This window comes from Cebus imitator, unplaced genomic scaffold, assembly GCF_001604975.1.
Source record: "Cebus imitator isolate Cc_AM_T3 unplaced genomic scaffold, Cebus_imitator-1.0 Scaffold32, whole genome shotgun sequence".
Lineage (NCBI taxonomy): Eukaryota > Metazoa > Chordata > Mammalia > Primates > Cebidae > Cebus > Cebus imitator.
Genome location: NW_016107347.1, coordinates 4,089,495 through 4,103,066, shown reverse-complemented (window position 1 = coordinate 4,103,066; position 13,572 = coordinate 4,089,495). Strand labels below are relative to the sequence as shown.

At 47.3% G+C, this 13,572-nt stretch overlaps 1 protein-coding gene across 2 annotated transcripts in view; it reads left to right on the top strand.

The window, feature by feature from the left end:
- VANGL1 (VANGL planar cell polarity protein 1) overlaps nucleotides 1–13,572 on the top strand; it is a 55,302-nt gene that overhangs the window by 20,483 nt on the left and 21,247 nt on the right. For both annotated transcript variants that reach the window (XM_017524204.2, XM_037737000.1), the window contains one exon: nucleotides 1,540–2,147. In XM_017524204.2, the coding sequence (XP_017379693.1) occupies nucleotides 1,540–2,147 (608 nt within the window). The remainder of the gene's footprint in view (nucleotides 1–1,539; nucleotides 2,148–13,572) is intronic.

Here is a 13,572-nt window from a genome sequence, read left to right as displayed (position 1 = left end):
TTCATCATGTTGGCCAGGCTGGTCTCAAACTCCTGACCTCAGGTGATTTGCCCACCTTGGCCTCCCAAAGTACTAGGATTACAGGCCTGAGCCACTGCGCCTAGCCGGATGTATGTTTTTATTAATTTTTGGATAAAACCTGAGAGTGGAATTGCTGGGCCATAGAGTTAAGCGTATATTTAAATTTATATGAAATAGCCAAAGTGGTTTTCCAGAGGCACTGTGTCATGGTCCACGTCCACCAGCAGTGCCTGAGAGTCCTGGCTGCCTCTGGCCATCATCTTAAATAGGAATTTCTTAAATAGGAATTAGGTGTGTGTGATCTGTCTCACTTTCCAAGTTGAAGGATTATTGGTTCATAGGATTGAGACCTTCACCACCACCACTTCTTACCATAGCCCATACATTTCATAAGTCATGTTTTTTTGGTTATTACTAGATTTGGGATTATTTGGTTATGAGCAATATCCATCTTGCTGATTTAGCTACTAACTTGAACTAGCTTTTTCTAAGTTGGTGTCCTAATTTCACCTACTTTGTCACTACATCTGACTGTTTTTTCCAAGTGAAAGGATACATATGAGTCTCTGAGACAAAACTCCTTTGGCCCCTGTGTCTTTTCAGTGCGTTGCCCTCTTACTGCTGCATTATTATCGCCAGTTGTTTTTAAACGCCAAAATCCTTTAAAATTCTGTCACCTGGATCTTGCTAAATGAATAGACTAATTGCTCTAACTAGCAACTGCCTAGAAGTTTAAAAAGAGAGGAAGCTGGAAAGTAAAAGATACATTATAGTAACCCTGGTTATTTCTCTGCCCTTGATGTTTAGTTTGTCATGAAAACACATTTTAGAAAGAATTTTTAAGCCAATCTGGCCATAAATGGATTCTTGGATTTGCTTAGATTGGTGCATGAGAAATATTGTTAAACAGTGCTTGACACTGATACCTGTTAAGTGGGCCTTGTGAACATCATATGGAGATTTTAAAATGTGGATCCTAGCTGTAGGTAAGTTGGGGTTTGTGTAGTGGTGTGAGTTCCTTTGCTATGCCCTTAGCTCTTCTGGGCTGCTGGAGGGTGCAGTAATACTCCCACCTCCAGAAGTTGGACTTAGTAAGCCTTTATAACCCAGTGTGAATTGGAAAGAAAATGCAGGTGGTTTATCTCTATAGATGAGCTCTCACAAGATTAGTCTAACACCTGGATTGCGCATTGCAGGGCAAACAGCTCGAGGCCCTCAGAGCCCGCTCAAGGCTTTTCAGCACAGGGGATGATGATCAATGTTATGTCAATGAATCACCCAAACAGATCACATTATGTTTTCTCTGTTTGAAAAGGTGGATACCTCATACATTTTGAACATTTCAATGAAAATTGTTTGAGTTAAAAAGTTCTAATATTTAAAGAGTTAAGCTTTCATTTTCTGGAAGCCTTTGTGAATAGGGCTGGGTCGCTGTGGCAGGCCCTGCACGTTCACTGCTCTTTGTAGCTTTTACAAATGACTTGCTTCGTGTCATCCTCACTGTCTTCTCCCCGCCAGGATGACAACTGGGGAGAGACCACCACAGCCATCACAGGCACCTCGGAGCACAGCATATCCCAAGAGGACATTGCCAGGATCAGCAAGGACATGGAGGACAGCGTGGGGCTGGATTGCAAACGCTACCTGGGCCTCACCATCGCCTCCTTTCTTGGACTTCTGGTTTTCCTCACCCCTATCGCCTTCATCCTGCTACCTCCGATCCTGTGGAGGGATGAGCTGGAGCCTTGTGGCACAATTTGTGAGGGGCTCTTTATCTCTGTGGCATTCAAACTCCTCATTCTGCTTATAGGGACCTGGGCACTTTTTTTCCGCAAGCGGAGAGCTGACATGCCACGGGTGTTTGTGTTTCGTGCCCTTTTGCTGGTCCTCATCTTTCTCTTTGTGGTTTCCTATTGGCTTTTTTACGGGGTCCGCATTTTGGACTCTCGGGACCGTAATTACCAGGGCATTGTGCAATATGCAGTCTCCCTCGTGGATGCCCTCCTCTTCATCCATTACCTGGCCATCGTCCTGCTGGAGCTCAGGCAGCTGCAGCCCATGTTCACGCTGCAGGTAGTCCGCTCCACCGACGGCGAGTCCCGCTTCTACAGCCTGGGACACCTGAGGTAAGAGGCAGCACCCAGGAGGAAGAAGGGACAGCTGCCGCCTTGCTGGGAGACAGCGGCTCTGTATTACATGAGGGGTGGTGACAGATGCCAAGTGCGAGGACCAGGGAATGACTCTTTTCTGGTTTGGGAAGCGGAGATGCTAGCGTAGGGGGCGTCTCCATGTTCACTGAGCTTCTGGACTTCTGGATGGCATGGGGTGGTTGCTGGCTCTCACCCGGGTTGAGGTTTTGCTGGGCCTGTTCTCAAAGTTGTTGGCAGCTCCCAAAAGTGATGGAGAAAGGAGATGCATAGTGATGGCTGCCTACTTTGATAATGAAATTGGCCTATGGACAGTGGATAAAGTGACCAGCGGCTCCCTTTTGTCCAAAATGTGATATCTGGTTTGCCACGTTGTCCCAGTGGAATCATTAATTGTTCCTTTTTTTCCTACTCTCAGAGGCCTGGTTTGGGCAGTGAATTAAATGGTCATCCTAGGGACCCTCCAATAAAGAATCAAGTGCAGGTTAGAGACTCCAAATGTGTAAGCCTTGAGTGTTTTGAAAATTGTATGCCCGAGAAAAAGTTAGAAATCAGTTGGGTTGTCATACGTTAAATCTCTACATAAGATCTTATTATTTTATGGTTAAATAAGAGTGATTACCATCATTTTATTTACTTCAAGGTACGTACTTTATATAGATTGTATATTTAGTCTTCATAGAACCCTGTGACCTAGGTATTATTAATCCCCGCATCACAGATGAAGAAACTAGGGTTTAGAGGATTTGAGTAATTTGCACAAAAACATGGCTAGCCTCATTTAGGATTCACTCAAATGAGGCCAGGGCTGAGTAAACGCCCTCATAATGGCATCTCTCACTTTGTAGTTAGTGGCCTATTTTTCCATTTGTTTTCTTCCACAGACTATGAACTCCCTGAGGCCAGGGGCTGCTCTTACACCTCATGACATCCTCAGTGCCTGGCATGGAGCATGGCACACAGTTGGCACTGAGACGGTCTCTGGGTGAATGCAGAGCTTGGGATATCTGACTTCAAAACCTTTGCCTCTCCCAGTCTCTCTGCCTCGCTAGGCAGTATATGCTTAAGTGTTTAGTCTGCTTGGCACAGAGTAGGCACTTAGTTCATTGTAGTATTACTGCTGTGATAGTGTAGCTGGCAGAGCAGCCAAGATCAGCAAGGGCACACCTTAGTGAGTATCAGAACAATCGGCTTTGTCATAGATTTGGCTGGGCTCCAGGGAGGTGGCTTGGCCTGTGTTTGGTGTGAGGCCACACTGCCAAACCGTCTTCATGTTGGCATGTACGATCCTTCACTCCTCTGGTTTGGCTTGTTCAAGTTTACTGCTACCCTAACTGACCCTTGGTGGAAACGGGTGTCCAAGTCACATGTCTGTGCATCAAAAGTCTGGTGTTTTGAGTCCTTCACAGACACCTGTAGGGCTCTAAAGACAAGCAGGTCACTGTTTCGCTGCATATTCATCTCAGAAGGATTTCCTTCCCCATGTTTGGTGTTGGGGCATGACCAGCGGATTTGTGTTAAACATCTGTTGTGTGCAGAGCCCCGGACACACCAGGCCAGCTGCCTTCAGAACTCTGTCTCAACACCTGTGGCGCTCACAGTCACTTGGACAGAGACCAGTGCACCGCTCTCTGGTGGACAGGTGCAGAAACAGGCCTGGGGGAATAGGAGATAGGAACACAGGAGGACAGGGAATTTCAGATTGTGGCAGCAATAAAGCCGAGGAGGCGACAGTCTGTCTCAGAACACGTTTTGCTGCTGTTAAAGTGGTGGAGAAAAATCCGGCGGTGGTCACAGTGGAGAGGAGTGATATTTGGGACTCTGTATGTGTAAGTAGCCAAGACACTGGCCAGGAGTGAGGTCTGTGGCGGTTTGTTTTTTGGTCCTCAGCCCTAGTTGGTGTGAACCCCACCTGTGTAGGTGGGAAAGGGCAGGGCGTCTTCTTACTGCAGGTCATCCAGGGTGGTGGGCCTGACTTCCCCCCGTGGGCTCCCACATTGCTCCTCCCTGTAAGACTGGTTGAGCTGCATGCTGCATCTGAGTGGGGGTGGAGAGGGGACAAACCAAACAGCCTGAGGAAAGTGTGCCCGTGGCGTGTTCAGAAAACGTAATTAGCAGCAGCGCTCGCCTCTCACCACACAGCTCTGCTGGTCAGGGCAGAGCTGGATGGGAGAAGCCAGACTGTGCTGTCTGGCTCCCAGGCTTGCTGCAAACCTCTCAGTCTGTTCTCACCGTGTCCAACAACTGTCCAGGCTTTCAAAAACTCAAGTCAGTCACCCCAGCTCCCCGGGGAGACCTGGAAGGTGGCAAGTGCCCAGCAGGCCTAGGGAGAGCTTTCTGAGGTGGTCCCCAGTGTCATCCCTTCAGCATCTCTTTAAGGCCATTGGTTCTCCTCCTCTCCCTGCCTTTAATAAGGCCCCCTTTGTCCCTCTCATGGAGACCCTGGGTTAGGGGGTGGAAAGAATGGCTGGGGAAGGAGGGACGTCTTTAATGACAAATGGAGCCTTCAGGCAGGGCCAGATGCCCAAGTGACAGCCAGTCTGCCGGAGCTGGAGCAGGCTTGGCACCTTTCCTCCTGGCATTGTGTGGGCCTGGTCACCCGCCGATCCTTGGGCTAAATCTGGTCTGAACCCAGCAGTGGCTGGAAGAGTTACTGGGCCAGAAATACAACTTCTAAGGCCCTTTGTAAAGTGTAGAAACAGACAGGAGGGAAGAGGGAGCGGGAATAGACAAAGCGAGCTTCAGAGATCAGAGTAGCAGGTCTCCATCAGACCCAGCAGAATCACAGGCTGTCGGCCCTCCCTTTATGTAAAGCCTTCAGCATGGTAGCAGCCTATCGGGCTTACGTGCCAAGCGATGGTGAGTTCTTTTTTATGTTTTCAAAGATGATTTTATCGAATTGACTGAACTATTTTTGAGAGTTGTCAAAAGAATGCCTACTCTTTAGTTTCTTAAAGAAAATAGGGTTCTCGTTAGTTCATCAAAGGCACTTGCTGGTGGCCCTGCTTGTTGGAAGGAATGAGGTTTGGGGCTTATTTGAAAACTTTCAAAAATATAAAAAAGTTGTTGCAGAAAGTAAGATACTGTAAATAGATTGAGATGCTTCCTAACCTCCGCCCAGTGCCCTAGGAGTTACAGAAAGCTTTTCATAGGTGTGGACTCATTTACCGCTCCTTGCTGCCCTGTCAGAGATCAGAGCAGGTGGAATCAAGGTGTCCCCTTTTACAGTTGAGGTTCCCAAGCCCTAGAGTACGGGACTGCTCAAGGTCACAGGGGACCAGCACCTTCCTGAGCATCACGCCCCTTACCCCACCACACTCTGTAGCATCCTGGAGTCTCACATGGTCGCTTTGTGATTTTCCATACACACCTTGCTTGTCACTTTTGTTGGCCCCGTTCTCACAATAAGTTGCTAGCTTTTCCAGGATTTTACCAGAGACTAATTTCTTTTGATATTCCTTTATTTGAGGAGAAACCCGGAAGAATAGAAACTGAATAGAGACTAAAAAATGGCATTCAATTATCTCAATAATTTCTTGGTTCTGAAATCTCTAAAGGGAAATACTGTGAATATTGGTGCACAGACACAAGTGTAATTGACTGGTTGAATGTGAAATGGTAGAACAGCAGAGACAAATAAAGAAAAGCTTAACAATAAACAATAACATAGTCTTTACTGGGTGCCAGGTACCTTCTAGTCTTTTAACATGCAACTCAATTTTCACAACAGTAATGTGAGGTGGTAGGTTCTGGTAACCTCCTTTTCAGATGAGCAGGCTGAGGCGCAGGAGAGTTGAGTAAGTCCAAGGCCCCACGCTCTGTAATTGTGGGATCCAGGATTTGAGCCTAGGCTCTCTGGTTCCAGAATGATCTTACCCATTTCACTATTACTACCCTGAAGAGATAGGTTCATGTTCACATCACTGCTTTAGGAACAGATGAACAAATCCGGAAGCATTTTTTGAGTGTTTCCCATGTGCCAGCCTGTGTACTAGCTGTTTTTGTATACATTATCGTATTTCATTTAACACAGAGCTTAGAGCTGGAACAGAGAATGTGGAGGATTGTCAAGATGGCTCGTACTCTGAGATTCATTCCTTAGCTCCCTGGTTGTTTTATTCACTCAGTTGACAAAGTCTGGTCCTGAAAGTCATAGCAGTAGGTTTGAGCCTTTGGTCAGACCTTTTTAACCTCCTGTACTTCACATGTCTCAAAGAAAACATCTTTTATCTGTTGTTGTGTAACAACTCCCCCACCACTTAGTAGCTTAAAACAACCAATTCGGTATTTCTCACAATTCTGCAGCATGGATTGGGCTCAGCCAGGAGGTTCTTTAGCTGATCCTGCCCACGGTCCTGTGTGATTATACTCACATGACAAGTGAGCCAAGGCTGACTTTCTTCTGTGTATTCTCCCCTCCTTCTAGCGGCCTCTCCTTGTCGCTTCTTTATTAGGGTTGCTAGATTCCTTAAATGGCAGCTCAGGGCTCCCAGGAGCACAAAAGCAGAAGCTCCCGGGCCTTTTAAGGTCTGGGCCTGGAATTGGCCCAGTATTATTTCTACTGCATTCTCTTGGTGAAAGCAAGCCACAGCCCTATCCCATGTTTAAGGAGAGAAGACGACACAAGACAGAGACTACTAGGTTGTTGAGTTCAACGTAGCAGATTCCCACAACCACCTTAGGCTGTCATTCTCAGAGTCTGTTTATTCTTATTTTGCATATAGTTCTAACAAATTTAATTATTGATTTCTGTACCTTAAAAAGTCCAGAAGTAACATATTTTGAGGGGAAAAAGAGTTGCTTTAAGGAGGCGTATGAAAATCAATGAAAAATGATAGCTGGTAGTCATCAACAAGGAGAGAGACTTAAAAACCACAAAAGCAGATAAGACTCAGCACTCTGGGAAAGTTTCCACAGCGGCCCATTCTGTAGGATATTTGTATTGCTGAAGCTCCATTGTACCTAATTCAGCCAGCAGGTTTTAACTGTTTGGGTTTTTAAGCTTCAGGGTCAAAAATGTTTCATTCATTGAGACTGAGAAAGAGTAGCCTGTAAATCGACACTGACCATGGACCTTGATATAGTTTGGCTGTGTCCTGCCTGAATCTCATCTTGACCTGTAGCTCCCAAAATTCCCACATGTTGTGGGAGGGACTCAATGGGGGATAATTGAATCACGGGGGCAGTTTCCCCCATACTGTTCTTGTGGTAGTGAATAAGTCTCAAGATTTGATGGTTTTATAAGGGTTTCCCCTTTCGCTTGACTCTCTCTCTTTCCCGCCGCGTTTTGCCTTCTGCCGTGATTGTGAGGCCTCCCCAGCCATGTGGAACTGTGAGTCCATTAAACCTTTTTCTGTGTAAATTACCCAGCCTTGGGTATGCCTTTATCAGCAGCATAAAAATGGACTAATACAGACCTTTTAATGAAAGATGCGGTAACTAATCAATCACAGAACCACATGTGGTTTAGAAGAAATGATCCTTGGATTGCTTTTCAAGCGGTGCAAGTTTATGATTGTCACATTATCTATTGTGATTATATTCAAAAAAGTGTTATAGACGGAACGTTTGTACTTCCCCCAAATTCATATGTGGAAGCCTTAACCTCCAGTGTGGTGTATTTGGAGATGGAACTTCAAAGGAAGTAACTGAGGTTAAATGTAGTCACCATATGGGGCACTGTGATCCCATAGGACTGGTGTCCTTATGAGAACAGATACCAGAGAGCTTGCTCCCTCTCTGCACACACCCTTAGAAAAGGCTTTGTGAGGCCACAGGAAGAAGGTGGCCATCTGTGGAGCCCTCACAGGAACCAGATTGGCTGGAGCCTTGATCTTAGACCCCTAAACCCCAGAACTGTGAGAAAATAGGCTTCTGTTGTTTAAGCTACCTAGTCTATAGCATTTTGATACAGCAGCCTGAGCTGAGACAGGAATATTACATACACTGGAAACTTTTGAGCTATTGAAGTGGAGCTCATCTTACCCCCTCTCCAGCTTAGGCATGCATCCTCCCAGCTTGCACGAGGCCTCGCTTCCCTGGATTACACTTTGGTTTCTAGTTTTAAGTGATGAAGGTAGAGTCTTCTAGGGAGGTTAAAGTTACTCCAGTAATTCCAGGATATTTCTAGCTCCTTTTGAAGTCTTCGGCTTGTGATTCTGGGTCAAGTAATGTCCAAGCCAGTGATTACATTGCTGGTAGGCAGGGCTCTCATGCTGGACCACGCCCTCCATCCCGTGTTCACAAGGAGCACCAATGGTCTCCGAGAGCCCAGAGCCGGTGGCTGCAATGTTGGGAAAATTCTTACATGACCGTCAGATGTTTTGGCTCATGTTACTACGATCGTGGGTTCATATATCATCTCATTTTTAGAAATGTGTGTTTTTGTACTCCTGTAACTACTCTTTAATAAAGATATTTTACTAGTCCTCAGCCCCACTCCATAGCAAAGCAAAGGCCAAGAACAAGCAAGGGCTAAAACCCAGAGTGTGGAGGGTTTTGCTCAGGCCATGCTTTGCTGTGGGAGAATTTTGAAGGCGGGAGTGGAGCTGCCGTTTGTGGTTTGGTGCTGTGGTGCCTGTTAAAAGTGGCTTTAATGAGAGTGTAAGGTGCTGCACACTGAAGCCCTGTGTTTATTCAGCTGCCTGCTGCCAGTGGCTACAGCTGGGATGGCTTCCCTTGCACGGCGTCTGCCCACAGCCTTGCGCCGAGGCCCAGAAGACTCACGGGGGAAGGAGCTGGCGAAGGTGAAGCTGGTTTTGATGGTCTCCTGAGGGCCCCTGACCCCTGGGAGATGGGTCACACTCCCTGAATGCTGTGCTGTTGGTTTTTCTGGAGGATTCATGCTGCAGGCCAGCCCCGCGTTCTCCCCACTCACTGTGAGTGGCTGGGTGTGACTTGACACAGCGTGAAAGCGGTGGTGTGCCAGCGTTCAGGAGGGTGAACAGCCTGCAGCCTCCGTTCCCTGGCTGCAAAGCCACCACTCAGCTCTGCTCCGGCCTGAGTTTTGGGGAGCCAGGATCCACTTGGGCAGGCCAGGAGCCTCAGACACAAGACTTTTCATGGTGTGCTCCTTCCTGCTTACCCACGAGAAAGGCAAGGCAGTCAGCATCCTGGGTTGGGTGGAGGTTTTCGAATCTGTTATCTAAATCTGCTTCTTAGAGCACCCCAAGCAGGCCACTTTCTTTGATCCCCATGCCTCTGCTGTTTATCTTGATGTGATTCATCACTGTAATTTAAGACGCAGAGAGAGCAGAGTTCTCTTCCCAGGCAGGGGAGGCGCAGTGCAGGTTGGACCGTGCAAGGAAGAGGCAGCGTGGCAAGGTCTGTACCATGGCCTACAAGCAGGGCTGCATGCTCCCCAGGCAGACTGTGGCAGAGCCAAGCCTCTCACTTGGAGGGAAGTGTGTGTCCTAGGTGCCCCGGTGGGGGATGTCAGCCAGCATCTCTGTGCTGTGGGGAAGGCAGCCAGAGGGCTCCAGCCATAACTGGCTCAGCCGCTCAGGAGGAGACCGGCAGTGTGTCTCTGCACTCAGAACTGCCGCTGGATCATGGTGTTAAGCCCAGGAGGGGTGCACATGTTGACAACCTGGTATTGCTTTGTTGCTGAGACCAGAAGAACCAGGTCATTGCATGAGCTGTTAGCTACTTCTGGTTGTCACAAACTTCTCCCAGTGTTGATAGAGAATGGTGTCCTCTGGGCTTGCTCTGGGTGTAGTTTTATTTGTATTATTAGGGACTCAAGGAGAAGTGCTCTGGGTGTCTCCCACACTGCACTTTGGAGGTCATTCTTGATTCCCAAGTCCTGCTGAATCCACCTCCTTGGCGCTCTGGGATTAGATAGCTTAGGCTGCTGATCTGCTTGCTCTTTCAGCAGGGGTACCCTCCAGAGCTTGTCCACAGCTTGAATTTCAAAGCAAAAGCCAGGCACACTTTCCAGCCTTCAAATATTGATTCAAAGAATTCGGCTGCTGAAGCTTTTGTGTACCTGAGGCACCAGCAGGCCCGGGGCACGAGTGAATCCTGGTGGCCTGAGGAATAGCCTCCCCGTGGGCCTCGGCAGCCACACACAGCCTCCGATCTGTTTCCCCTTGCGGGATGGGACACCTCCTGTGTCTCAAGACCTCAGGCAGAAACCTGTGGCCCTCCTCTTCTGCCCTGAAAATCCAACCAAGTCCAGGCCTTTGTTGTGCAGTTTAACCCAGACCTGTCAGTAAACACGAGCTAATTCCGGTTTTTGCCCTCTTTGTTCTTCTCAAGTTCCAAAGTGATCATTGCTTGTTATCTATGGGACTTGTGTAAGCTCACTTCCCAAATGCAGCTGTGAGACAAACATTTTAATTAAAAGGCAGAGGGGCCAGGAGATATAAACACTCATGTGCCTGGTTGTCAGTGAAGGCGGTGGCATTCAGCGTCCAGGGGCTAATTATATTCTCCTCTCTGGGACTCACACAAATATTGCCACAAATGGTCCTGACTGTCAGACTGAAGTCATTTATCCCAAGTGTGGGGAGCAGTGAAGCCCACACCTCCAGGTAGATTTAGCTCTTACGGACTCTGCTGGGAGGTAGCAGGTGGGTAAAACTCAGAGTATCAGCTATCGCACCCTGGTTGGAGGTTTTCACAGACAGCTGAATCAGCTTGCACTGGGGGCTCTGCATTTTAGAGTTTTCTCAAAGACCTAGGTTTGGGCCCTAAAATGCAGCCACCAGAGCAGGCACACCTTAAGAAGTAGGCAGTGAGTGGCCGTAGTGCCTGGGCAGCCTTCACAACTGGCCTCCTTTGGCTGTCCCTGTCCACCGACCCTCCTTCCTCCCCTGCTCTCACCTTTGCGCTCATCTGCAGCCTCCGTTACCATTGACGTCAGCCCAGTCTCGCCCCTCACCTGTCTCCTCCTTTCCTTCCTTAAGTTTAAGTGCATTCATTTCGTAAGGCTGAAGTAACAGTATGGCACAAACTGGGTGGCTTAAAAGTTCTGTTTCTCAGAGAGTACAAAATCTAGATGTCAGCACGGCCGTACTCCCTGCAAAGGCTCAGGAGAGGAATTCATCCTTCCTCTTCCTAGTTTCTTGTGGCTGCTGGCAATCCTTCATGTTCCCTTGTTTATACCTGTGTCACTCCAATTTCTGCCCCCATCATTACATGAGCTTCTCTGTGTGGGTCTCTGTATGTCCTCTTTTTTTTTTTTTTTTTTTTTTTTTCTGAGACGGAGTCTCACTCTGTCACCCAGGCTGGAGTGCATTGGCGTGATCTCAGCTCATTGCAACCTCTGCCTCCTGGGTTCAAGCAATTCTCCTGCCTCAGCCTCCTGAGAAGTTGGGATTACAGGAGCACGCCACCACACCCAGCTAATTTTTGTATTTTAGTAGAGATGGGCTTTTACCATGTTAGTCAGGCTGCTCTCAAACTTCTGACCTCAAATGATCTGCCCACTTTGGCTTCCCAAAGTGCTGGATTTCAAGCATCAGCCACTGTGCCTGGCCACCTCTTTTCTTATAGGGATACCAGAATGATGTTACTTAACTAAACATAACATCTGCAAAGATCCTCTTTCCAAATAAGGTCACATTCTGAAGTTCTGGGTAGACACAGATTTTGGGAGATACTATTTGCCACATGGGTTTCTCCAAGCTGTGCTGTCTTGTGACTGAACACTGACCTCGTTGCTCTATTGTGGATGTTTGGGAAGATTAACACCAGCCTGTTTCTGCTCACACTGCTTTCTCTGCCTGGAATTTGCTTTACAGCCTGTTGTCCATGGTGTGACCATCATTCATCCTGTAAGACTTAGCAACCCAGCTTTGCCCCCACTGTGGATCCCTGGCGGGAACACCATCCCCCTTCTCGTCGTGTACATGTTCTGTCATGGTCTCTGGGTCACTTGACTATACTTATTGTTTGGGTGGTGCTTACACCTATTAGAGTGTAAGCACCTTGAAGATTTCGTTTACATCCGGGTCTCGGTACTAGGGACTTAGCAGGCGTTCATAATTTATAACTGCTTGTGATGGAGAGGCTAGTTATTAAGATTTTTCTGAATGTCAGCACCCTTAGCTGGTTTTCAGGTTAATGACTGTGTGCCCTAAAAGGAGGTCTTTGCAGATTTTACTCTAACGAGAAAACATTTTAGTGCTTTTTCTGTCAGCACGTACCTAGGTAATGAGAAGAATGACCTGGCATATATGTGGGGAATTAGCATACAGGAAGTCCTTTGACATTGTCCACACGTGAAGAAAGCTGTTTCTGTTGTCCTAGATAAAGGGATCGAATTAATATTTGAAAAGATGTGGCTAAACTGAAAAGGACTTGTCCACAAGGCATGTCTTCATCCCTTCTCCCTGCTCAGGGAGAAGTTGCAGGCCATGAAGTGTGAGGGCATCAGCCTGGATGAGCTCTAAAGCTCAATGTTAATTTCCAATTTTCATAACATGGAAGAGCACAAGTTTAATTGCAGAAGCCACAGTCAAGTCCAAGGGAGGGTCAACGAATGGGAAATGGAAGGGACCGTGTCTACATCTGTGTGTATGTATCCATGTGTGCACACATTTTTTTGGGCTTTGGTTCCTTTAGCTACAAAATAAGGGAGTTAAAAAGCAGGTGGTTTATGGCCACAGTTGTTTCCTTCAAGTGTCTAATAGGCTTTCACAAAAAAGAGGGACTTCGGTTCAGAACAAAGCAGTGGGGGAATGAGTGGTAGAACTGAAAGGCCATTTCAGTGTGAAAATTAACTTTCTTTTCAAGCAAGGCCTGGATGTCATCTGGGAGCTTATAAAAAGATCTGGTATATGGATGCCAGGTGCAGTGTCTCATGCCTGTAATCCCAGAACTCTGGTAGCCTGAAATGGGCATATAACGTGATGCCAGAAGTTTGAGAACAGCCTGGCCAACATAGTGAAACCCTGTCTCTACTAAAACACAGAAAATTAGCCAGGCGTGGTGGCATGTGTCTGTAGTCCCAGCTACTCAGGAGGCTGAGGTGCGAGAATCGCTTGAACCTGGGGAGCAGAGGTTGCAGTTAGCTGAGATCACACCACTGCACTTCATCCTGGGTGACAGAGGAGACTCTGTCTCAAAAATAAAAATAAAAATTGGTGCAATACCAATTTGGAAGGCTGAGGCAGGTGGATCACCTGAGGTCAGAAGTGCAAGACCAATCCGGCCAACATGGTGAGACCCCGTCTGTACTAAAAATACAAAAATCAGCCAGGCATTGTGTCGTGTGCCTGTAATTCCAGCTACTCAGGAGGCTGAGGCAGGAGAATTGCTTGGACCTGGGAGGCAGAGGTTGCAGTGAGCTGAGATTGCACCACTGGACTCCAACTTGGGTGACATAGTGAGACTCCGTCTCTAAATAAATAAATTAAAATAAATAAATTTAAAAAAAAAAAAAACTAATTGACATATG